The sequence below is a fragment of the Rhinoraja longicauda genome, chromosome 26, assembly GCF_053455715.1.
Source record: "Rhinoraja longicauda isolate Sanriku21f chromosome 26, sRhiLon1.1, whole genome shotgun sequence".
NCBI lineage: Eukaryota > Metazoa > Chordata > Chondrichthyes > Rajiformes > Arhynchobatidae > Rhinoraja > Rhinoraja longicauda.
Window position 1 is genome coordinate 33,500,660 of NC_135978.1, and position 26,433 is coordinate 33,527,092.

At 46.6% G+C, this 26,433-nt stretch overlaps 1 protein-coding gene across 1 annotated transcript in view; it reads left to right on the forward strand.

Moving 5' to 3' along the window:
- cux1b (cut-like homeobox 1b) overlaps positions 1-22,569 on the forward strand; it is a 477,189-nt gene extending 454,620 nt beyond the window's left edge. The window contains exons 16-23 of the mRNA XM_078422720.1: positions 2,977-3,040; positions 3,620-3,723; positions 7,106-7,222; positions 9,611-9,694; positions 16,465-16,521; positions 16,700-16,780; positions 18,113-18,177; positions 21,403-22,569. Of these exons, the coding sequence (XP_078278846.1) occupies positions 2,977-3,040; positions 3,620-3,723; positions 7,106-7,222; positions 9,611-9,694; positions 16,465-16,521; positions 16,700-16,780; positions 18,113-18,177; positions 21,403-21,463 (633 nt within the window). The 3' untranslated portion in view covers positions 21,464-22,569. The remainder of the gene's footprint in view (positions 1-2,976; positions 3,041-3,619; positions 3,724-7,105; positions 7,223-9,610; positions 9,695-16,464; positions 16,522-16,699; positions 16,781-18,112; positions 18,178-21,402) is intronic.
- The last annotated feature ends 3,864 nt before the right edge of the window (positions 22,570-26,433 follow it).

The window sequence follows — 26,433 nt, forward strand, 5'->3', positions numbered from 1 at the left end:
GGGATATGGACCTCCCCTTTTCCCAGTACCCCTCTTTCCCCCACCACCAAGTCCCCTCCGCACTACCCCTGTTGTCCCATTCCCCATTCTCACCCCCCCCCCCCCAATTTTCTCTCCCCCAGACACACTCTTAGCATCAGTTAAAGGCCCGGGGGGGTGCGGGGGATCTGATCAGTGAAAGGTCCGGGGGGGGGGAGGTGCGGGAGATCGCATCGTTCAAAGGCCCGGGGGGGGGGGGGGGATAGCGGGGAGATGTTCTCCCGGGTGTGGGAGAGAGGAGAGAAGCAAGGGGAGAGAGGAGAGGTGAGCCGGTGATCGCGGGCTTGCGCCGCTAATGGCGTCCATTTTTTTGGTGCGAGTGAGGAGATGCCGTGCATGCGTGCTGAGTACAGAGTGAGGAGATTCCGCGCATGCGTACTGAGCACAGCCGCAGCGCCCCCCTTCTGTCAAAACTTCGATAAATGAGGGGGGGCAGCACCTTTAAACCTCTGTAACTTAAAAAATACAAGACCAAATTAAATGAAAATATCGCGGCCGGTCAGACGGGAGGTTGGTGATCAAGGCGGTACAAAAACCGTGGTGCGACGGTTTACCGTTTTGCCGAAATCACTGATAACTGCTCAAACTCTACATACAAATATATTCATATAGAAGATCTGAGTTTTAATAGTATACTAGAACAAGTGTGCCCGTTCAAAGCGGGCCCGTTGGGCCCGTCCCCACACCCCCCATTCTCTCCTCCCCCAGCCCCACTCTTACTCTCCAAGTGTGCCCGTTGGGCCCGTCCTCCTGATCTGTGTATGTCAAGTGACCACTATAACCTTCTTTTTTTTTTTTTTTCCTAATCAGATGTGCAGCACTTTGGTCAACATGGGTTGTTTTTAAATGTGCTATACAAATATAATTGACTTGACTTGACTTGCAATAACAATTTAGCTTTTCGAAACAATGTAGCCGTCACAAGCTGAAAACTAAATCCTTTTCTGGAAACTTTTCGAAACAAATGTAGCCGTCACAAGCCACAAGCTGAAAACTAAATCTGCACCGCAGCGCCCCCTATAATTTAGGGGGGGGGGAGCGCTTTAAAACCTCTGTAACTTAAAAAACATGCGACCGAATTAAATAAAAAACAATTTTGCAGCAGATAACCGCGTGGTGATTAAGGCGGTGCAAAAATCGTGGCGCTACGGTTCACCGTTTTGACGAAATCAGAGAAACCGCTGTTACGCGCATATATATATATATAACACAAGATCTGAGTTTTAGTAGTATACTAGAAAAGAGGGCCCGTTGGGCCCGTCCCCACACCCCCCATTCTCTCCTCCCCCAGCCCCACTCTTACCCGTTTGGTGATGACAGATGTTGCGGTATTTGTGGAGGGGGGAGAGAGTGAGGGGGGAGGGGGGGGGGGGGATAGCGGGGAGATGTTCTCCCTGGTGTGGGAGAGAGGAGAGAAGCAATGGGAGAGAGGAGAGGTGAGCCGGTGATCGCGGGCTTGCGCCGCTAACGGCGTCCATTGTTTTGGTGCGAGTGAGGAGATGCCGCGCATGCGTGGTGAGTACTGAGTGAGGAGATTCCGCGCATGCGTACTGAGTACTGCCGGACCGCAGCGCCCCCCTTCTGTCAAAACTTCGATAAATCAGGGGGGGCAGCACTTTTAAACCTCTGTAACTTAAAAAATATGCGTCCGAATTAAATAAAAATATTATTTTCCAGCAGCGAACCGCATGCTGATTAAGGCGGTTCAAAAATCGTGGCGCTACGGTTCACCGTTTTGCCGGAATTGCCGTATTCAGCCGACATCAGTGGAATATATATACAAAGCTACAAGATCTGAGTTTTAGTAGTAGTAGTAGTAAGATAGACAGACAGACAGACAGACAGACAGACAGACAGACAGACAGACAGACAGACAGACAGACAGACAGACAGACAGACAGACAGACAGACAGACAGACAGACAGACAGACAGACAGACAGACAGACAGACAGACAGACAGACAGACAGACAGACAGACAGACAGACAGACAGACAGACAGACAGACAGACAGACAGACAGACAGACAGACAGACAGACAGACAGACAGACAGACAGACAGACAGACAGACAGACAGACAGACAGACAGACAGACAGACAGACAGACAGACAGACAGACAGACAGACAGACAGACAGACAGACAGACAGACAGACAGACAGACAGACAGACAGACAGACAGACAGACAGACAGACAGACAGACAGACAGACAGACAGACAGACAGACAGACAGACAGACAGACAGACAGACAGACAGACAGACAGACAGACAGACAGACAGACAGACAGACAGACAGACAGACAGACAGACAGACAGACAGACAGACAGACAGACAGACAGACAGACAGACAGACAGACAGACAGACAGACAGACAGACAGACAGACAGACAGACAGACAGACAGACAGACAGACAGACAGACAGACAGACAGACAGACAGACAGACAGACAGACAGACAGACAGACAGACAGACAGACAGACAGACAGACAGACAGACAGACAGACAGACAGACAGACAGACAGACAGACAGACAGACAGACAGACAGACAGACAGACAGACAGACAGACAGACAGACAGACAGACAGACAGACAGACAGACAGACAGACAGACAGACAGACAGACAGACAGACAGACAGACAGACAGACAGACAGACAGACAGACAGACAGACAGACAGACAGACAGACAGACAGACAGACAGACAGACAGACAGACAGACCAAATGCATGCAGGTGGGTCTAGTGCAGATGCGACATGTTGGTCGGTGTGGGCAAGTTGGGTTGCAGGGCCTGTTTCTGTGCTGTATGACTCTATGACTCTATGACTTATTTAAGGTGTTTTTTCGCCATAAATTCTTTTCTCTTTGTATAACAAAGTAAATAACAGGAGTTTACCAGTGTCTTCCATTCATCCTAATTTATCGTTGCCACCAGGGAGCTGATGTCGGCAACATGGAGAAGATCCCTGATCCCATCAAAGAAGCTACAGCTCTCTTTGGTAAGAACACCTGTAGTGTCAAAATCAGCATTTACAGACTGCACCACCGTCCTCTGACACCTGTAACCAACACATTGGCGAGCTCACCCTGGATCCCATGTGATCTAATCTTCCAGACCAGACCACCATGCGGGAAGGACGCAAAGTGCTGGAGTAACTGCGAGTCAGGAACATCCTGGAGAACATGTGCAGGAAGGAACTGCAGATGCTAGTTCATACCGAGAATTTGAAGATGTGTTCCGACCCAAAACGCCGCCTATTCCTTTCTCCAGAGATGCTGCCTGACCCGCTGAGTTACCCCAGCACTTTGTGTTCACCCTGGAGAATACGTTCGTGCAAACTTTACAGACTTCTGCAAATTGTCCCCTCGTGTACAGGATAGAACTAGTGTGCGGGTGATTATTGGTCGGCATGGACTCGGTGGGCCGAACGGCCTGTTTCCATGCTGTATCTCTAAACTAAACCACGTGCATCCGCACTGGTAACACCAACTCTGGGTGAGGTATGTTCCGGCAGATATTGTGATAGGTTCAGGCTGTGGACAAATATATGGTCATGAAATCCATCTTTCTGTTGCAGCTTCTCCAAGCTCTGAAGTTCCACAGGGGCAGATGGATTCTCTGCTCTCCATCATTTCAAGTCAGAGAGAAAGGTTCCGAGCCAGGAACCAGGAGCTGGAATCGGTACGTATATGACAGAGCTGAGACACGCCAGGGAGCAATGAAACCTTGTTCACATCAAGCTCACAGATTAAACAGGTGCCATAATGATAAATACAACAAAAGCACACGGCAGCATAATGGTACAAGATAATATGCAATCTGAATGAGTGAAAAAAGATTGAAGTATAGAAAAGGAATCATTGAATGAGGTATAAAAGCAAGAATATGTGGCAGCACTTTGGGAAGAGAGTACGTGAGGTGATTGGTTCAGGATTTGTAGACGCACTGCAGATGCCGGTTCACTTGCACCTCCTCCAACCTTATCTATCGTATCTACTGTTCTCGGTATGGACTCCGATAAATCGGCAACACCAAGTGCAGACTGGGTGATTATTTTGCTGAACACCTACGATCAGTCGGCCATTGCCTAGGCGGTTTCCCGATTGCCAGACACTTTAACTGCCTTTCCCATTCCCGCACTGACCTTTCTGTCCTGGGCCTCCTCCACTGTCAGTGTGAGGCCACACGCAAATTGGAGGAACAGCACCTCATATTTCACTTGGGCAGTTTACAGCCCAGTGAGATTAACTTTTTCTCTAATTTCAAGTAACTCTTGCATTCCCTCCCCCACCCTAGCCATCCGACTAGTTCCACTGTATCCCTGTATCCCATCGTTTTCACCACTTTCCCAGCCAACAATGGGCCATTGTGGGCTCCACCCCTCCTTCATCTGTTGCCAGTCCCAACTTGTTCTGGCCTTTTCTTACCTCCAGTTCCCTCCCCTCTACTTTCAGTCTGAAGAAGGGTCCCGACCCGAAACGTCACCCATCCTTTTTGTCCAGAGATGCTGCCTGACCCACTGAGTTACTCCATCACTTTGTGTCTGTGATTGGTTCAGGAGTCTGATAGCTGTGGGGAAGAAGCTGTTCGTATGTCTGGATGTTCACGTTTTCAAGCGTCTGTACGTCTCCCAGAAGATATAATTGGGATAGACACAAAATGCTGGAGTAACACAGTGGGAAGGCAGCATCTCTGGGGAGAAGGAATGGGGGACGTTCCGGGTCGAGACCCTTCTTCAGACTTATGTGAACTTTGGGCCTCGACCTGAAAGGTCACCCATTCCTTCTCCCCAGAGATGCTGCCTGTACTGCTGAGTTACTCCAGCATTTTGTGTCTACCTTCGGTTTAAACCGGCATCAGCAGTTCCTTCGTATCGGTATAATTGAGAAGAGGGAATGGCCGGAGTGACAGGTATCCAGCCTTCTTGATGCAACCTACTGTGAAGATGGACTGGATGGAAGGAAGTAATGAGCCTGCGATTGGGCTGTGTTCACCACTCTCTGTGGGTTCAGGCATCAAGAGCAGAGCTGTGGCCACACCAGGCGAAGGTGCATCCAGCTGAATACTCTCTCTAGAGCTTCTGTAGATGTTTCAGAGAATCCTTGTGAATGTACCAACTCTTCACAGGTGCCGAAGAAAGTAAATACGCTGATGGGCTTTCTTGATCACCACTTCAGTGTGAAGGGACCAGGTTAGGTTACCAGTGATCTGGATGCCAGGAACATGAAGCAGTCCATCATTTCTACTACAGCTTCTTTGATTAGGAAAGAGTTGTGTTTACCCCCTCACTTGCTTGGGTTACAACCAGCTTTTGTCTTGCTGACGTTAAGGGCTACGTTGTTGTGCTGACACCATTATACAAGGTTCTCGATCTCTTTCCTGTACATCGTCTCATTGTTGATGTAGAACTGAACAGCTGCAATGGTATCATCGGTGACCTGAAAGATTGAACTGATGTACTTGGCCACACATTCATGGATCTTCAGAGTGGCACAGCACTAGAGTTGCTGCCTTATAGCTGTGCAGGAAAATAACTGCAGATGCTGGTACAAATCGAAGGTATCACAAAATGCTGGAGTAACTCAGCGGGTCAGGCAGCAACTCTGGAGAGAAGGAATGGGTGACGTTTCGGGTCGGGACCCTTCTTCAGACTGATGTTGGGGGGTCGGGACAAAGAAAGGATATAGGTGGAGACAGGAAGATAGAGGGGGAACTGGGAAGGGGGAGGGAAAGAGAGGGACAGAGGAACTATCTAAAGTTGGAAAAGTCAATGTTCATACCGCTGGGCTGTAAGCTGCCCAAGCGAAATATGAGGTGCTGTTCCTCCAATTTGCGGTGGGCCTCACTATGACACTGGAGGAGGCCCATGACAGAAAGGTCAGAGTGGGAGGGGGAGTTGAAGTGCTCAGCCACCGGGAGATCAGGTTGGTTCAGGCGGACTGAATGAAGGTGTTGAGCGAAACGATCGCCGAGCCTGCGTTTGGTCTCGCCGATGTAGAGAAGTTGACATCTGGAACAGCGGATACAATAGATGAGGTTGGAGGAGGTGCAGGTGAACCTCTACCTCACCTGGAAAGACTGTTTGGGTCCTCGGATGGAGTCGAGGGGGAAGGTAAAGGGACAGGTGTTGCATCTCCTGCGGTTGCAAGGGAAAGTGCCTGGGGAGGGGGTGGTTTGGGTAGGAAGGGACAAGTGGACCAGGGAGTTACGGAGGGAACGGCCACATCTTCCCATCTCCTCCCCTTTTTGCTTTCCGCAGAGACCGTTCCCTCCGTAACTCCCTGGTCCACTCGTCCCTTCCACCCAGATGTCATCTTCTCTACATCGACAAGACCAAACGCAGGCTCGGCAATCATTTCGCTGAACAACTTCGCTCAGTCTGCCTGAACCAACCTGATCTCCCGGTGGCTGAGCACTTCAACTCCCCCTCCACCTCCCACTCCCAGTCTGACCTTTCTGTCATGAGCCTCCTCCAGTGCCATAGTGAGGCCCACCGCAAATTGGAGGAACAGCACCTCGTTTTTCGCTTGGGCAGCTTACACCCCAGCGGTATGAACATTGACTTCTCTAACTTTAGATAGTTCCTCTGTCCCTCTCTTCCCTCCCCCTTCCCAGTTCTCCCACTTTCTTCCTGTCTCCACCTATATCCTTTCTTTGTCCCGCCCCCCCTGACATCAGTCTGAAGAAGGGTCCCGACCCGAAACGTCACCCATTCCTTTTCTCCAGAGATGCTGCCTGACCCGCTGCCTAACAGCTGGTTCACAAGTCTGCCACATTATTTTTTTATTACAAGCTTGAGTTAGCCCAATATAAGACAGGAACTTTAAGCCTAGTTTTCATGTTTCTCTAACACTTTCTTTGTGAATCATAAAACCTAATTTTAACAGTTTGTCTTATACTGGATTTGTAAGTTTAGAATTTTGTTCATTAGTATGGCCAGCACTTGCATTTCAGTGATGAATAGTGAAATGTAAGACAGTACCTGTTTGTATGTATCTGTACCTTTGGCCATTTGATGGTACCCTGCCTATCAACTGACTGAGATGGCCATTTTGTGTCTCAGGACAACCGAATGATGCAGCAAACATTGCACGCACTGCAGAGCGAGTTGGACAACCTGCGGGCCGACAACATCAAACTGTACGAGAAAATTAAGTTCCTGCATAACTACCCTGGCAGAGTGAGTACGCCCTTCCAAACACCCGTCATAGAGTCAGAAACATAGAATCAGACAGGCCCTTCAGCCCGAACACCCACGTCGACCAACATGCCCCACCTATACTAGTTCCCCCCCCGTGTGTGCCCCACCTACACCAGTCCCCCTACCCGTGTGGGCCCCATATCCCTCAAAACCTATCCTGTGGCAACTATTTCCTCTGGCAGCTCATTCCATATAGCCACACCCTCTGTGAAAAAAGTTGCTACTCAGGTTCCTATGAAATCTCTCTCCCCCTGCCCCCTCCCCCCCCCCCCCCCCCCAAACTTAAACCTATGTCCTCTGGATTTCCCTACTCCAGGTAAAAGACTCTGTGTGTCTACCCTATCTTTTCCTCATGATCTTATACACCTCAAAATGATCACCTCTCATTCTCCTACACTCCAAGGAAAGTCCTAGCCTGCCCAGCCTCTCCCGATTGCTCAGGCCTTTGAGTATTAGCAATATCCTTTTAAATCTTCACTGTACCCATTCCAGCTTAATGAATTTTCTATAACAGGGTGACCAAAACTGAGCACAATACTCCAAATGTGGCCTCACCATCATCTTGTACAACTTTGTGTCAGCATGATTCAACATACAAACTCTGTAGACAAGCAGCCGTAGCCAGGATCGAACCCGGGTCTCTGATGTTGTAAGGCAGTAGCTCTACTGCTGTGCCACCCATTTGATATTTCCATTCAGGTGCAAAAGATTCATTATCTATGCTTCTCATAATGTTATAAACCTCTATTAGGCCTCCCCTCAGCCTTCGATACTCCAGCCAAAACTATCACATTGTGTGCAACCTCTCCTCATAGCTCTGACTAGAAATCTATACAATACTTCCAATAGGCCCAACTAAAGTTTTATAAAAGCAAACTGCTGGACGAACTCAGCGGGTCAGGCATCATCTTATGCTTTATCTCTAAACAAAACGTCTGTAGAGGCAGCGATCCTGATGTAGGGTCCAAACTGCAAACAATATCCCTCTCCCCCCCCCCCCCCCCACCACCACAGATGCTGGTCCACCTGCTGACTTCCTCTAGCAATTTGGTTTTTTTTCTTAAGTCTTTTGCCTTTTTGAGGGCAGTCCCCAAAGGAGCACTTTTGTCCACACATTGTGGGATGTAACATGGCATGAGGGGCCAGAGGAGGTGGCTCAGACGGCTACAATAACAACAGTTCAAAGTCATTTGGACAGAAACATGGATAGGAAAGGTTCAGAGGGGTATGAGCCAAACGCGATCAAGTATAACTAACTTAGATGGAGCACCTTGGTGGACATGGGTGAGTTGGGCCGAAGGGCCTGTTTCCGTGCTGTATGATTCTATGTGCATATCTCATGCATTGCTTCATTTCATAACTAATGACGGTGGAATTGGTAGCCATTAGATTACGGTCTGATTACAATATACTTTTAGGAATGCACAGTGGTGCAGCAGGTAGAACTGCTGTCTGTCAGATTTAGTGAGCTGGGGTTAATCCTGCCCTCTGGTGCTGTCTGTGTGGAGTGTTCACATTCTCCCTGTGTCATATCCTCTGATGCTCACTCTTCCCACATCCCAAAGCCCTGCTGGCCATTGTTAAAATTGCCTGTGGAGTGTGGGTGAGCGAGAGTCTAAGGATATGGATGGAAATGTGGGGAATTGCTGGACAAATTAGTGCTTTATGGCCCAGAATGGGGTGAAATGGCTTCCTTCTGTATGATAACATGGAACTATTATCAGAGGTTGCGTGAGTCCATGGATAAACGTGGTCTGATCATAGAATGGCTGCTCGGTTCATTACAAGTTCATAGAAAATATTATGTCTAGTTAATCTAGAAGACTTCTGGCCACTGACAAATATGGGAAGATGTCTACAGAAGCTTTCTGTGTAGATATGAAGGGTATTCAGTGAGATAAATGACAGAATAATGTGAGCTCAATGAACTGAAAGCTCCTTGAAGAAGGATTGATTGCGATCTGAGGCGGCAGAGTTGCTGCCTTACAGCTCCAGAGACCTGGGTTCAATCCTGACTACGGGTGCTGTCTGTGCGGAGTTTGTGGGTTCTCCATGTGACCGCGTGGGTTTTCTCTGGGTGCTCTGGTTTCCTCCCACACTTCAAAGATGTGCAGGTTCGTAGGATAATTGGCTTCGGTAAAATTGTAAATTGTCACTAGTATGTAGGGTGCTGCTAGTGTGCGGGGATGGCTGGTCAGCGTGGACTCGGTGGGATGAAGGGCCTGTTTCCACGCTGTATCTCTAAACTATGACAACAGGAGGATGATCACAGGCTCAGGATAGCCCAGTGGCGGGGCCCCCTGGAGCAGGGTACCAGAGGAGGGAGCCACATGCGGATGTTTCTGATGCTGATGTTTGTCTCCATAGGGAGGGAGCAGTGATGACACTGAACTCCGCTACTCCTCCCAGTATGAGGAGCGCCTGGATCCATTTGCCTCGTTCAGCAGGAAGGTTGGACATCTTAAATAATTCAACATCGATTCTATTTTAGCTAAAATGTATATAGTTATCAGCTTTGTATGGTGAAGCATGGCTGCCTTCCTACTGTTTATGTATTTTTAAAGTTTAGAACATATAACAGCATAGGAACTGCACTCTGGCCCACAATGTCAGTGCCAACTATGATGCCAAAGTAAGTTGGATACAGCTCTTAGGGCTAACGGAATCAAAGGATATGGGGAGAAAGCAGGAATGGGTTACTGATCTTGGATGATCAGCCATGATTGAGCCATGCTGGCTCGAAGGTACGAATGCCTATTCCTGCATTCCTATTTTCTATGTTTCTACGTTTATGTTTCTAAATTCGTCAGCCTCTAAGTCCATATCCCGCCCCTGGCTTGTTCACGTGTTTAAATTCCTCTTTGCCATCATTATCATGTCTGCTAAAACCACCTCCTCTGGCAGCAGGTTCCAGACATTTACCACTCTCTGAAAAACTTTCCCCCTCTCACCTGAAACCTATAATCTGCTTTGCTCATTCCCTCAGTTACCTCCCCTCTACTTTCAGTCTGAAGAAGGATCCTGACCCCAAACGTCATCTGTTCATTTTCTCCAGAAATGCTGCCTGACAACGCTGAGTTCTTCCAGTACTTTGTGTCTATCTTTTATAAACCAGCACCTGCAGTTCCTTTCTATTACATTTGCACATGATTTCCCATATTTTTTGATATGAAAATAGAAAATGGTGGAAACGTCAACAGTTTAGGCACCACCTGCAGCAAGAGAAGCAGCATTCATGTTTCACAATTCTGATGGATTGCCATTGGCCTATGTATTTAACTGTTTCTCCTGCCACTGATGTTCCTTGACCTGCTGAGATAACAGAGGCATATATATGCAAGCTTTACGTAGATGTAATCGGACAGGGCCTTTGAGGAAGATAAAGGAAGCAGGAAATAAATTACACGGGGGGGGGGGGGGGGGGGTGGGGGGGGGGGGAGAGGTGGATTAGGGTTTCTGAAATGGACTTGTTGTTTAGGATTTAGGAGAATCCAAATATACTCCCTTAACATTTATCCCTTCACATGCTCTTTCTGTCCTCTGAATGTACCTTCCCACCTATCTGGATCTTCACATAGAAACAAAGAAAAGAGGTGCAAGAGGAGGCCATTTGGCCCTTCGAGCCAGCACCGCCATTCATTGTGATCATGGCTGATCATCCACAATCAGTAACCTGTGCCTGCCTTCTCTCCATATCCTTTGATTCCGCTAGCCCCTGGAGCTCTATCTAACTCTCTTTTAAATTCATCCAGTGAATTGGCTTCTACTGCTTTCTGTGGCATAGAATTCCACAAATTCACAACTTTCTGGGTGAAAAAGTTTGTTCTCAACTCGATTTTAAATGGCCTCCTCTTTATTCTTAGACTGTGGTCCCTGGTTCTGGACACTCAACATTGGGAACATTTTTCCTGCATCTAGCTTGCCCAGTCCTTTTATAATTTTATGTTTTTCGCAGATCCCCTCTTATCCTTCTAAATTCCAGTGAATACAAGCCCAATCTTTCCAATCCTTTCTCGTATAACAGTCCCGCCATCCCGGGGATTAACCTCGTGAACCTACCTCAATATTGCTGCCTCAATAGCGAGGATGTCCTTACTCAAATTAGGAGACCAAAGCTGCACACAATGCTCCAGATATGGTCTCACCAGGGCCCTATACAACTGCTGAAGGACCTCTTTACTCCTATACTCAAATCCAAACTAAGCTGAAGCAATCAACTATAATGAATCTAACTCATTAACAGAGTTTGTACATACCTGAGGCACCAGCCTGAAGTGGTCCATTTGAGCCAAGTGTTAGATGTAAGGAACTGCAGATACTAGTTTACAAAAAAACACACAGTGTTGGAGTAACTCAGCAGGTCAGGCAGCAACTCTGAAAAACATGGATGGGCAACATTTCAGGTCCCGGCAAGAAGGATCCCGACCTGAAACATCGCCTATCCATGTTCTCCAGAAATGGTGCCTGACCCATTGAGTTACTCCAGCACTCTGTGTCTTTTTTTGAACAACTGTTAACTTAGCCAAAACTCTGCATCTGTTATCTATGATCCTCAATCTCATGAGCTCATATCTTGTGCAGTTACACCTCACTGACCGTCTTATGGAAATCTAAATACAGAATACCTGCTTGATTCGCATCTCCACCACCACTCCATCCACCAGCAGCCCACAGTACCTGCACTCTGCCCCATCTATAAAATGCACTGCCATTACCTGCCCAGACCACTCCAAACCCACTACCTCTGCTACCACGGAGGACATGGGCAACTGGTGCATAGATACACAGTTACTTTGGTTAGGACGGTAAATAGAGAGAATCCAGGGGCTTGATGTGAGCTTCACATCAATGGTTAGTTACCTCTTGGAGAGGATTCTTTTGGATAGCATTTACTCCCATTTGGAGGTAGAAACATATATAATTCTTTTTAAATTCTTAAAGGATTGGACAGGCTAGATGCAGGAAAAATGTTCCTTGTGTTGGGGGAGTCCAGAACCAGTTTAAGAATAAGGGTTAGGCCATTTATGACTGAGATGAGGAAAAACTTGGCAGACCGAGCGCAAATGTTCAGTAAAACATTTACGCTTGGTCACGGAGGAGGACCTGGAGGACAGCAAGACCTGTGTGGAGAATGCAGACATGTGTGGAGAATACAGGCCTGTGTGGAGAATACAGACCTGTGTGGAGAATACAGACCTGTGTGGAAAATACAGACCTGTGGAGAATACAGACCTGTCTGGAGAATACAGACCTGTGTGGAGAATACAGGCCTGTGTGGAGAATACAGGCCTGTGTGGAGAATACAGGCCTGTGTGGAGAATACAGACCTGTGTGGAGAATACAGACCTGTGGAGAATACAGACCTGTGTGGAGAATACAGACCTGTGTGGAGAATACAGACCTGTGTGGAGAATACAGGCAGTTTGTGATTGAGAAGGAGGTGGCACTGGGATTCTTGACGAGCATTAAGGTGGATAAGTCCCCAGGGGCTGATGGGATTTATCCCGTTATTGAGGAGGCAAGAGAGGAGATTGCAGGGGGCCTTGACGAGGATCTTTGTTTCTCCTCCAGTCAGAGGCGAGGTCCTGGAGGACTGGAGAATAGCCAATGTTGCTCCTTTGTTTGAGAAGGGAAGTGGAGAGAATCCAGGGAACTATAGGCCGGTGAGCCTCACGGCAGTGGCAGGGAAACTATTGGAGAGAGCACAAGTGTTCAGTGAAACATTGCCAAGTGGGATGGATTCTGAACAAAAGAACCGGAAGCGGAGGACATCTGGCTTCTCAATAACATCACGATCGATTGACATCAACACACTGTCTTGCACAAACTCCATATCAACTCGTTTATATCCAAAACCCTATCAATGACGCTCTGGATTATAGTCAACAACTGCCTCCTCAGCCCTTTGATGAAATGTCGCCTTGTCTCTGTTCTGAGACTGTGACTCTGAGACAGGCAGGAGCATCATCAAGTATTTACCCCATTCAGTGCCTTAAATATGTTCTCTGGTTCATTAAAATCATCTCTCATTTTTCTCAAACAAGAGAGCATGATTACCCCTTCTCATCCCCAATCAATCAATCAAATGAGCCTTGATGGCACTCCTGTAGATTCTTTCATGGAGATCCAACTCGTAAGTTCATAAATCATAGGAGCACAATTAGGCCATTCGGCCCATCGAGTCTACTCCCCATTCAATCATGGCTGATCTATTTTGCCCTCTCAACCCCATTCTCCTGCCTTCTCCCCATAACCTTTGACTCCCTTACTGATCAAGAATCTGTCATTCGCCCCTTTAAAAATACCTGCTCCTGTACACAATATTCCAAGTGCACACCCCTGGCGAGACCACATCTTGAGTATTGTGTGCGGTTTTGGTCTCCTAATTTGAGGAAGGACGTCCTTGCTATTGAGGCAGTGCAGCGTAGGTTCATGAGGTTAATCCCTGGAATGGAGGGAATGTCGTATGAGGAAAGATTGGATAGACTGGGCTTGTATTCACTGGAGTTTAGCAGGATGAGAGGGGATCTTATAGAGATGTATAAAATTATAAAAGGACTGGACAAGCTAGATGCAGGAAAAATGTTCCCAATGTTGGGGGAGTCCAGAACCAGGGACCACAGTCTAAGAATAAAGGGGAAGCCATTTAAAACTGAGGCCAATTCACTGGATGTTTTCAAGAGAGAGTTAGATATAGCTCTTAGGGCCAATGGAATCAAGGGACATGGGGAAAAAGCAGGAACGGGGTACTGATTTAGGATAATCGGCTATGGTCATATTGAATGGTAGTGCTGGCTCGAAGGGCCGAATGGCCTACTCCACCTATTTTTCTATGTTTCTAAAGGGTAAATTAGGGTCATTAAGCACGGCTTCGTACACGGCAAGTCTTGTCTTACTAACTTGAACAAGGTTTTGAGGAGGTGAAGAAGGTGATCGACGAGGGTAGGCGATGGATGTTTACATTGATTTTAGTACGGCGTTTAATAAAGTCCCCCACTGTAGGCTGATCCAGAAGATTAAAATTTACAGGATTAACAGTGACTTTGTTTCAGAACTGGCTTACGGATAGAAGACAGAAGGTTGTGGTGAAAGAAACAGTTTTCAGGCTAAAGATCTATTAGCAGTGGAGTTGTGCAGGGATCTGTGCTGGGACCTCTGTTGTTTGTGATATATCTCATTGACTTTCTGGTAAACGTAGATGACTTGGATAGCAAGTTTTCAGATGACACCAAGATTGCTGGGGTTGCGGACTGTGAGGAAGGCTGTCACCGTATGCAGCGGGATAGAGATCGGGTAGAAACGGGCGGAGAAATGGCAAATAGAGTTTAATCCAAGCACTTTGCATTTTGGAAGGTCAAATGTAAGTGAAAAATATACAATTAATGGCAAGACCCTTAACAGCATTGATGTGCAGAGAGGTCATAACTGTCTGAAAGTGGCAATACATTGGATTGAATGGTAAGGAAGGCTTATGGTAAAGAAGGGTTATGGTAAGCTTATCTCCATTGATTGGGGCAGGTGCAACTCTAAAGGACTTTGGATAGGCCACATTGGAGTATTTCATGCAGTTCTGGCCACCCCATAACAGGAAGGATGAGGAGGCTTTGGAGAGGGTGCAGAAGTGATTTACCAAGATGCTACCTAGATTAGGGGATATTAGCTACAAGGAGAGGTTGGATAAACGTGGGTTGTTTTCTCCAAAACGCTGGAGGTTGAGAGGAGATATGATGGAAGTATATTAATTATGAGAGGCATAGATAGGGTAGACAGTCAGAACTTTTTCCCCAGGGCAAAGGACAAAATTTGCCAGGGAAATGGCAAAGGACAAAATTTGTGTCCTTTTGTGTATTAACCAGCATGTCCAGTCCCTTGTTTCTACTTCTAAACTTTAAAGGAGATATGTGGGGAGGGTTTATTTACACAGTGGGCAGTGAGTGCCTGGAAGACATTGCAAGGGGTGGTGGTGGAGGTAGATATTGTAGTGGTGTTTAAGAGGCTTTTAGATGGGCACATGGATATGCAGAGAATGAATGGGGAGGTATGATTTATATGCAGGCATAGGAGACTTGTTTAACTTGAATCTTGTTTGGCACAGATATTTTGGACGGTCACGGTGGCGCAGCGGTAGAGTTGCTGCCTTACAGTGAATGCAGCGCCGGACACCGGGGTTCGATACCGACTACGGGTGCTGTCTGTACGGAGTTTGCACGTTCTCCCCGTGACCTGCGTGGATTTTCTCCGAGATCTTCGGTTTCCTCCCACACTCCAAAGACGTACAGTTTGTAGGTTAATTGGCTTGGTAAATGTAAAAATTGTCCCTAGTGTGTGTAGGATAGTGTTAGTGTGTGGAGATCACTGGGCAGCGCGGACCTGGTGGGCCGGAGGGCCTGTTTCCGCACTGTATCTCTAAACTCATAAGGCGTATAAACTCTCTGATTGTATGGGCTCCACTTCCTGTTCCTTGATTTGAGAAGAGAAATCTCAAGCTATTTCTGACCACACATGTCACAGCAGATTGGGTGGTGGTCCAAAGAGTGACAACAATAAAAATAAGAAGGATCATAATCATTCAATTCCTTTCAATCAACTATCATGTGGAATGTGCGCATTGAAAATGAGAAGGGTCCCGACCTGAAACGTCACCTATCCATGTTCTCCCAAGACGCTACCTGACCGTTTTGAAGGCACTGGGCCTGTACTCGCACGAGTTTAAAAGGATGAGGGGGGACCTAATTGAAACTTACCGAATAATGCAAGGCCTGGATAGAGTGAATGTGGAGAGGATGTTTCCATTAGTGGGAGAGTCTACGACCAGAGGCCACAGCCTCAGAATAAAAGGACGTATCTTTAGGAAGGAGATGAGGAGGAACTTCTTTAGTCAGAGGGTGGTGAATCTGTGGAATTAATTGCCACAGTTGACTGGGGGCCAAGTCAATAGGTATTTTTAAGGCAGAGATTGACAGATTCTTGATCAGTACAGGTGTCATGTTATGGGGAGAAGGCAGGAGAATGGGGTTGAGAGGGAAAGATAATCAGCTGTGATTGAATGGTGACTTGGGCCAAATGGCCTAATTCTGCTCCTAGAACTTATAAACTTATGGCCCAGTGAGTTATTCCAGCATTTTGTCTTTTTTTGGAAACATGACACTTGTTTCTTCTGAATGTGTTGGTCTGGATGTAAACTGGTTGGTGTACACTGTCTGTGCTCATATTGTGTCTAGGAACGACAGCGCAGATACCTGAGCCTCAGCCCCTGGGACAAGGCAACTCTCAGCATGGTGAGTGTATCACACTGTTAGTCTCTGTACCCGTGATGCTGCTGCTGCAAGATCTCCATTGTACCAATACCTCACCTTGCTTGTGCACATGACAATAAGCTCAGCTCCACTTCATTTGCTGAACAAAGCGTTGTGTTCTTGCATTTTGAGCATTGTCTAAGTCTCTTCTTTGTTCAAGGGCCGCTTCATCCTCTCAAGCAAATTGGCCCGGACCATCGCGTTCTTCTACACCCTGCTGCTGCACTGTCTGGTCTTCCTGGTGAGTAGTTTCCAGTGGTGTGTGCTTGCCTGGGCATTGACAGGCCGTGTAAAGCAGAGTGCAGACCATCTCCAAATTTACCACTGCACCCACTGCTGCCATTGCCATGCCCGTCCCTCAGACCGAGCGTAAGTGCGATAAGCAGACACTGCATATAACTTCATGGATCGCACACTGCTCTTCCCTCAATTCACAGGCAATCTGGGTTATCTACCTCACTGAAGACCCTCGAACTATCTTTGATCAGACTTTACTGGCTTTGGGACAGTTGATAGGGGAAAATGTTCTGACTGTCTACCCTATCTACGCCCCTCATAAATTTTATATACTTCTACCAAGTCTCCCCTCAACCTCAGATGGTCCAGGGTAAACAAACCAAGTCTGTCCAACCTCTCCCTGTAGCTGAAACCGTCTATTCCAGGCAGCATTCTGGTAAACAGGCATGTGAATTTTCCGCGGATTTCCGCATTTTAAAAATCCATTTTCCGCACTTTTTCGCATGATTTCCGCGTTTTGCACTTGGCCAAATAAACGGAGAAATCGGATCGAGAAAAAGAAGAAAAAATTAACGATGTATAGACTTGTAATGAACACTAGCTGGAGGTCGCTAGGGGTTCCGTGGGAAATCCCCCGCGCCCTGGAAGTCTCCCCGAAAATATGGCACGTAGGTTGGGCAAGGCAGCCAATCTTGACCTCATCGGGACTTCCACAGCCGACATCCACCTGGGGACATCCACCTTAATGCTCTTCAAGAGCCCCAGCTCCCGCCAGCTCAAAATGTTCTATATTTGCATTTTTAAACATATTTGTGTTTAGTTTAGAGATACAGATACAGCAGGGAAACAGGCCCTTTGACCCACCAAGTCCGTGTCGACCAGCGATCACCCCGCACACTAACACTATCCTACGCACACGAGGAACAATTTACAATTGTACAGAAGCCAATTAACCAACAAACCTGTACGTCTTTGGAGTGGCACCCGGAGAAAACCCAGGAGGTCACGGGGAGAACGTACAAACTCCGTACAGACAGCACCCGTAATCAGGATGGAACCTGAGTCTGTGACTCTGTAAGGCAGCAACTCTACCGCTGCGCCACCGTATTCTGCACACTGATCTCGCTGTCCTCCAAGTCATGCTCCTCGGTGAATACAGATGCAACGTACACGTTTAGTAACTCGCCTCCATCCTCCTTCCTGCATCCCGTTTCTTTCCTTGAGATTCACATGGACTTTCTGGATATGTGATATTTGTGGTGTTTCGGGGGTATCTGTAGCTGTTTTTTCTCTACGTGCCGGGAGTGAGACTCTAGTGATGTCCTTTGTTTTCCAGGTGTTATACAAGGTGGCCTGGAGTGAGAGTGTAGGCCGAGACTGCACCACCTATTGTGCAAAGAAGTGAGTATTTCACCGGAGACCTCCGGGGGAGGTAGGCCTGGTGACCCTCAGCCTGGGAGCTTCCTCGCCCAATGCTCAGTCCTTGATGTTCTCACAGGCTTTCTGCATATCAGGATTTTTCTTGTTGCCCTTCGAAGAACAGCAGGAAGAACGGGGGAAGCTGTGTAAATAAACCCACTGAGTTCATTTGTAAATAAATCAGATGCCAACAGAAAGTTGATTAAAAGCAGGTAAATCAGAACATGAAAGTAATCAGGTTGTTTACGTTGGGAAGTTAATCAAAGTACAAAGTTTCAAGAGGAGGAAATGCAGTAAAATCTAACGGCCTTTTCCATGGGTCACTGCACCTGCGGCAGTGTTGTCAAATGTCTCTTGTTCTCATTTATAATTCCCCTGCAGAGACCTTTCATCATCATATCATATCATATATATACAGCCGGAAACAGGCCTTTTCGGCCCTCCAAGTCCGTGCCGCCCAGCGATCCCCGTACATTAACACTATCCTATACCCACTAGGGACAATTTTTACATTTACCCAGCCAATTAACCTACATACCTGTACGTCTTTGGAGTGTGGGAGGAAACCGAAGATCTCGGAGAAAACCCACGCAGGTCACGGGGAGAACGTACAAACTCCTTACAGTGGAGCACCCGTAGTCAGGATCGAACCTGAGTCTCCGGCGCTGCATTCACTGTAAAGCGCTACCGTGCCGCCCCAGTAATTCTACCCGCTCAGCTGCTCCACAGTGCTTCCAGACTTCCTTCCTCGCCGTCATTTTCAGTGGAATTGGGAAATTATATTCTGGGATAATCTACACAATTGGATCAACTCGGATTCCTTGCCTTTGTTATAAACAAAAGCCCGACTGCCTGAATCTCACATCATGGCTTGGAATCATGCAGCACAGGCAGAGGCTGTTTGGCCCACTGTGATCCTGCCCACCATCAGACCCATCTGTACAGATCCTACACTTTAACTCCCCCTCCCATTCCCACACTGACCTTTCTGTCCTGGGCCTCCTCCATTGTCAGAGTGAGGTCTAACACAAATTGCAGAAACAGCACCTCATATTTCGCTTGGGCAACTTACACCCCAGCAGTATGATATTGATTTCTCTAACTTCAAGTAACCCCACTCTCTCTCTGTCCCTCCCCCATCCTAGTTTTCCAACTAGTTTCACTGTCTGCCTCCTTGTCACCTTCCCCTCAGCCAACAATGAACCATGCTACATTGCCGTAGCATTGTCTGCTTTGATCTGTTGTTTTCACACCATACCCTCCCATATCTCTATATCTCCCTGTCCCCTGACTCTCAGTCTGAAGAAGAATCTCGACTCGAAACGTCAGCCATTCAATCTGTCCAGAGATGCTGACTGTTTGCTGAAATACTGCTGCATTTTATATCTATCTTCGGTATAAACCAACATCTGCAGTTCCTTCCTACACATTTAGGACAAGGTATGATCACAAGCAGCGTATCCTGCCATGCCCTGATGATTCAAAATACATTTCTGCCTCTACCGTCCTCTCCAACAATGCGTACCACATTCCAACCACACTCTGGGTGATAGGTCTTCCCTCAGATCCCTGCCTGCCCTCCAGCTGAAGGTGAGTTAAAATGGTGGCAACCCAGACATCCAGTACGTCTTGACATTTGCTGAGTCTGTGCTTGGTCACGGAGGAGGACTTGGAGGACAGCAAGACCAGTGTGGAGAATGCAGACATGCCCGGGCAGTTTGTGATTGAGAAGGAGATGGAACTGGGATTCTTGACAGGCATTAAGGTGGATAAATCCCCAGGCGCTGATGGGATTTATCCTGTAATTGAGGCAAGAGAGAAGATTGCAGGGGGCCTTGACGAGGATCTTTGTTTCTTCTCCAGTCAGAGGCGAGGTCCTGGAGGACTGGAGAATAGCCAATGTTGCTCCTTTGTTTGAGAAGGGAAGTGGAGAGAATCCAGGGAGCTATAGGCCGGTGAGCCTCACGGCAGTGGCAGGGAAACTATTGGAGTTGCAAGTGTTCAGTGAAACATTGTTTACATGCATTGCCAAGTGGGATGGATTCTGAACAAAAGAACCGGAAGCGGAGAACATCTGGCTTCTCAATAACATCACGATCGATCGACATCAACACACTGTCTTGCACAAACTCCATATCAACTCGTTTATATCCAAAACCCAATCAATGACGCTCTGGATTATAGTCAACAACTGCCTCCTCAGCCCGCTGTGTACCGGTTGAAGAAATGTTGCCTTGTCTGTTCTGAGACTGTGATCCTGAGGCAGGCAGGAACATCATCAAGTATTTACCCCATTCAGTGCCTTAAATATGTTCTCTGGTTCATTAAAATCATCTCTCATTCTTCTCAAACAAGAAAGCATGATTACCCATTCTCACCCCAATCAATCAATCAAATGAGCCTTGATGGCACTCCTGTAGATTCTTTCATGGAGATCCAACTCGTAAGTTCATAAATCATAGGAGCACAATTAGGCCATTCGGCCCATTCATTCATGGTTGATCTATTTTGTCCTCTCAACCCCATTCTCCTGCCTTCTCTCCATAACCTTTGGCTCCCTTACTGATCAAGAATCTGTTAATCGTCCCTGCTCCTGTACACAATATTCCAAGTGCATACCCACAAAGGCATCTTTGTAACAAGCAATTTACAGTTGAAAGTAATTTTACTGGTGGAATTTTTCCTTGTGTTGGTTAATAATGAAAGCCTGTATTAAATCAATTCCAGCGATTAGATGGTAGACACAAAATGCTGGAGTAACTCAGCGGGACAGGCAGCGTCTCTGGAGAGAAGGAATGGGTGATGTTTCGGGTCGAGACCCTTCTTCAGACGATTAGATGTTCTTCAGTGATTAGATGATACATCTTCAAGATTAGATGATACCTTCAGTGCCTTTCGTTCTATTTTCTTGATGATTTCTCTTTAAATAACTTCTGGACAGGATGACTGGGTCAAAGTTACCCTGACCAGTAAAATAACCCAGCTTGTTAGAAATGAGTCTGAGGAAGGGTCCCGACTCGAAACGCCACCCGTCCTTTTTCTCTAAAGATGTTGCCTAACCCATTGGGTCCAGTTACTCAGTGTCTATCTTTTATCAGAAATTATGTCCAGTTTAACACTTTAGATGCCCTTCGAGCGTGTCCTGTGCCCAATCTCAGGCATTGAAGTTCGGGAGTTGCTGGTAATTTGGGTTCTTTTTTTTCCCAGATATTCCGACCACCTGCACAAGTTCCATGAGAATGGAGACGCAAAGGAAATGTGGCAGTGAAGCGGAGGATTGTGTGCAGCTAGGGCACTGGTGAACTGGGCACCTGTAGTCTCGCCTTGGATGAAGTCTCATCACACACTCCAATAGTCAAGCTCAGCTTTAAATTCCAATTATCATGAAATTACTTTTGATGAGTCAGCATAACAATATTCGCTTTCTGTTTCCCTCCATTAACAGAGAAACTGATTGTTATGGAACATAATCGCTGTGCTTTTCCTGTCTCTCGCTCCATAACCATTGTAACCTTGCTAGAATGTAGCCCTTGATGAATATTGCAAAGGTGAATTACTGAGAGTGTAGGAAGGAACTGCAGATGCTGGTTTAAAACGAAGATAGACACAAACTGCTGGAGTAACTCAGCGGGACAGGCAGCATCTCTGGAGTATATGAATGGGACCCATTACATCTCGACCCGAAATGTCACCCATTCCTTCAATCCAGAGATGCTGCCTGTCCTGCTGAGATGCTGCAGCATTTTGTGTCTATCTTTTGAATTACTGATGGCTTGTGTGGGATTTACCCCACAAGCCTACCCATCTGTAACCAGTCCAGACAAATTTCTAGCTCTCACGCTAACCATGAAGTTACAAGTAGTGTAAAAGTATAATTAATAATGCTTTGTAAAATAATTAAGAGTTTTGGTTTGATTTTTAACAAATTTAGTTGTTGGACAGTGGAGATGATATTGAGCTTACTGAAAGCTCCCAGGTTTAACTGTTAGAATCTAAATCTGATGCTGAATTTTACAAATATGCTCTATGTTAACTTGTTAATTCATGATTCTTATTTTCCCTGGCGTGATTGGTTAATTGATGCCTATTATTTGCTAAATTATTTGATCATTTGGCATTAACTGATAGAAGGGGTCTCTGTGCGGTCCCGTGCTGGCTAATCAAAGTTGTGCCCAGGTCAAAGGTTTTAAACAATTGTTTTCCCATTGTAGTGGTGAATCTGAATCCAGCAAGACCAACGTACCCCCGACCGGTGGGCTGGGAGTTTGTCTTAACCCTCTGGTGTTATTTTCGATCACTAATCAATGTTGGTATTTGTTCCTTCTGCTGCACGTGTTCTGGGTGAAAGAATTAATGCTTCAAGTTTGAATAAAGTGCTTGGCATCAATGATGGAATGTTACTTGGTTTATTTCAGCTTCGGTTTGAGTTCAGGTTCCATGTTGACTTCCTAAATGCTACAAATCCCCTACCATTCCAAAGACATACAGGTTTGTAGGTTGTGTAGGAAAGAAATCTGCAGATGCTGGTTTAAATCGAAGGTAGACACAAAATGCTGGAGTAACTCAGCGGGTCAGGCAGCATCTCTGGAGAGAAGGAATGAGTGCGTTTCAGGTCGAGACCCTTCTTCAGACCAGTCTTCTGGATTATGCCCCGAAATTCCTGCCATTGCTGTTCCACTATTATTCCTGCTAGGATCCTTTTCCATTCGACCTTGGCCAGCTCCTCTCTCATGCTTTCATAGTCCCCTTTGTTCAACTGCAACACTGCCATTCCTGATTTAACCTTCTCCCTCTCAAATTGCAGATTAAAACTAATCCTATTATGGTCACTACCTCCAAGTGGTTCCTTTACCTTGAGTTCACTTATTAAATCTGGTTAATTGGACAACACTAAGTCCAGAATTGCCTTCTCTCTGGTAGGCTCTAGTACAAGCGGCTCTAAGAATCATCTCGGAGGCACTCTACAAACTCCCTTTCTTGGGGTCCAGAACCAACCTGATTTTCCCAGTCTACCTGCATATTGAAATCCCCCATAACCACAGCAGCATTACCTTTATTACATGCCAATATTAACTTCTGCTGCAACTTCCACCCTATATCCAGGCTACTGTTTGGGGGTCTGTAGATAACTCCCATTTGTGTCTTCTTACCTTTACAATTCCTCAACTCTATCCACAGAAGATCCAGAAGATGCAGGATCATTTCATTCCAAAGAGGAAGAAAGATTCTAAGGGGAGTAAGAGGCAACTGTGGCTGACAACGGAAGTTAGAGATGGAATAAAACTAAAAGACATACAACATAGCAAAGAGTAGCGGGAAGCCAGAGCTTTTGGCAACTTTCAAAGGACAATAGAAGGTAGCAAAAAGGGCAATACAGGCTGAAAAGATGAGGTACGAACGGAAGCTGGCCAAGAAGGATAGTAAAAGCTTCTTTAGGTATGTTAAGAGAAAAAGATTAGTAAAGACAAACGTGGGTCCCTTGAAGGTGAAATTATTATGGGTAATAAGGAAATGGCAGAAGAGTTGAACAGGTACTTCGGATCTAGTATTGGGTATTGAGAAATAGTATTGGGTAGACTGATGGGACTGGACGCTGATAAATCCCCAGGGCCTGATGGTCTGCAACCCAGGGTACTCAAGGAGGTGGCTCTAGAAATTGTGGACGCATTTGTGATCATTTTCCAATGTTCAATAGATTCAGGATCAGTTCCTGTGGATTGGAGGGTAGCTAATGTTATCCCACTTTTCAAGAAAGGAGCGAGAAAGAAAACGGGGAATTATAGACCAGTTAGCCTGACATCGGTGGTGGGGAAGATGCTGGAGTCAATTATTAAAGAGGTAATATTTTTAAAGGTGCATTTGGATAGTAGTAAAAGGATTGGTCCAAGGATCGTCCTTGTACACCAGTCACTGAAAGTTCACGTGCAGGTACAGCAGGCAGTGAAGAAAGCTACTGGCATGTTGGCCTTCATAACGAGAGGATTTCAGTCTTGGAGTAAAGAGGTCCTTCTGCAGTTGTATAGGGCTCTGGTAAGACCACATCTGGAGTATTGCGTACAGTTTTGGTCTCCTAATTTGAGGAAGGACATCCTTGTAATTGAGGCAGTGCAGCGTAGGTTCACGAGATTGATCCCTGGGATGGCAGGACTGTCATATGAGGAAAGATTGAAAAGACTAGGCTTGTATTCACTGGAGTTTAGAAGGATGAGAGGGGATCGTATAGAGACGTATAAAATTATAAAAGGACTGGACAAACTAGATGCAGGAAACATGTTCCCAATGTTGGGGGAGTCCAGAACCAGGGGCCACAGTCTAAGAATAAAGGGGAGGCCATTTAAAACTGAGGTGAGAAGAAACTTTTTCACCCAGAGAGTTAATTTGTGGAAATCTCTGCCACAGAAGGCAGTGGAGGCCAATTCATTGGATGAATTTAAAAGAGAGTTAGATAGAGCTCTAGGAGCTAGTGGAATCAAGGGATATGGGGAGAAGGCAGGCATGGGTTACTGATTGTGGATGATCAGCCATGATCACAATGAATGGCAGTGCTGGCTTGAAGGGCCAAATGGCCTCCTCCTGCACCTATTTTCTATGTTTCTATGTAACATAGGACTAGCGTGTAGAGTTTCTCTTTCTCATCCACTCCCAACGCACTATTTGTATGTTATCCCACTTTCTCATCCGCTCCCCAAACATTAGGAGCAATTTACAGAGGCCAATTAACCTACAAACCCATAGGTCTGGGATGTGGGAGGAAACTGGAGCACCTGGAGGAAACCCACATGGGCACAGGGAGAACGTACAAACTCCATACAGATCACGGTCAGGATCGTACCCGGGTATCTGGCGCTGCGAGCCAGCAGCTCTACCAGTGCCACCTTCAGTTTCAGTTTATTTTATTATCACGTGTACCGAGGTACAATGAAAAGTTTTTGTTGCGTACCTTGTGGTAATCATGGGCGCAAAACACAATATACTGGGTGAACTCAGCGGGTCAGGCAGCATCTGTGGAGGGAATAGACACGACGTTTCGGGTCGGACCTTAAGACTGATGGGAGGAAAAAGCTGTAACTAAGAGAGGTGGGTGTGGGACAAAGCCTAGCAAGTGATAGGTGGATACGGATGTGGGGTGGTAGAGTAGGTGGCAAAGCCTACACAATGGTGTCAGATACGGAAAGAGGAGGGGTGGAGGGATAGATATAGGTGGAAGTGTGTGCACAGTTGTGGCACAGTAAATGTGTGGAAATTTCAATGTCACTACCCAATATGAGGTGTTGTTCCTCCAGTTTTAGTGTGGCCCCATTCTGGTAATGGAGGAGACCAAAGAGAAGTCTGGGAGGTCAGTATGGAAAGGGGTTAACCAGGAGATCCAGCAGGCCTCAGCAGACCAAGCACGAGTGCTTGATGATACAGTTGCCTCGTGTACGCTTGATCTGGCCGATGTAAAGGAAAGCCACATCGGGAGCACCAGACGAGGTATGAAAAGATGTATGTGAACCTCTGACCTACTTGGAAGGGTTGCAGGAGATCTTAGAGATTAAGAGGTGTGACAAGGGGTCGGCCATTTAGGACCGGCAAGAGGAAAACCTTTTCACCCGGAGAGTTGCGAATCTGTGGAATTCTCTGCCACAGAAGGCAGTGGAGGCCAATTCACTGGATGTTTTCAAGAGAGAGTTAGATTTAACTCTAAGGGCTAAAGGAATCAAGGGTTACGGGGGAAAGGAGGAATGGGGTACTGATTTTAGATGATCAGGCATGATATTGAATGGCGGTGCTGGCACGAAGGGCTGAATGGCCTACTTCTGCACTATTTTCTATGTTTTGTATGTGTAGAGACAGGAGTTAAATCGCCTGCAGTTGCAGGGCAAATTATTGATGAAAGGGTGGAACAATTAGTTTAGGCTTCCATTGATTGGAGTGGCTTGGAGAGGACTGAGCCCTTCGTACAGAATACGGAGTGTTGAACAGTGAGGTTAGTAATGTTTGTCAGTAATATACAATGGAGGGCAGTTCTGATCTGCATTGGATTGGTGATCGACATAGAGGTACTGAGAGAGTGGGGCCATGAGTTTTGATGTGGCCCTGTGCACTGTAGAGACCCGTGTGACTTTGGAAAGCACGGTGGAGGCACCTAGTTCTGGGGAAACGTTATCCTCATTCTGTCTGAAATGGGGTTAAGGTGCAGGAAAGGGAACAGCTGCCATACTGAATACTAAAGAATGGGTCCACTGGCCTTATATT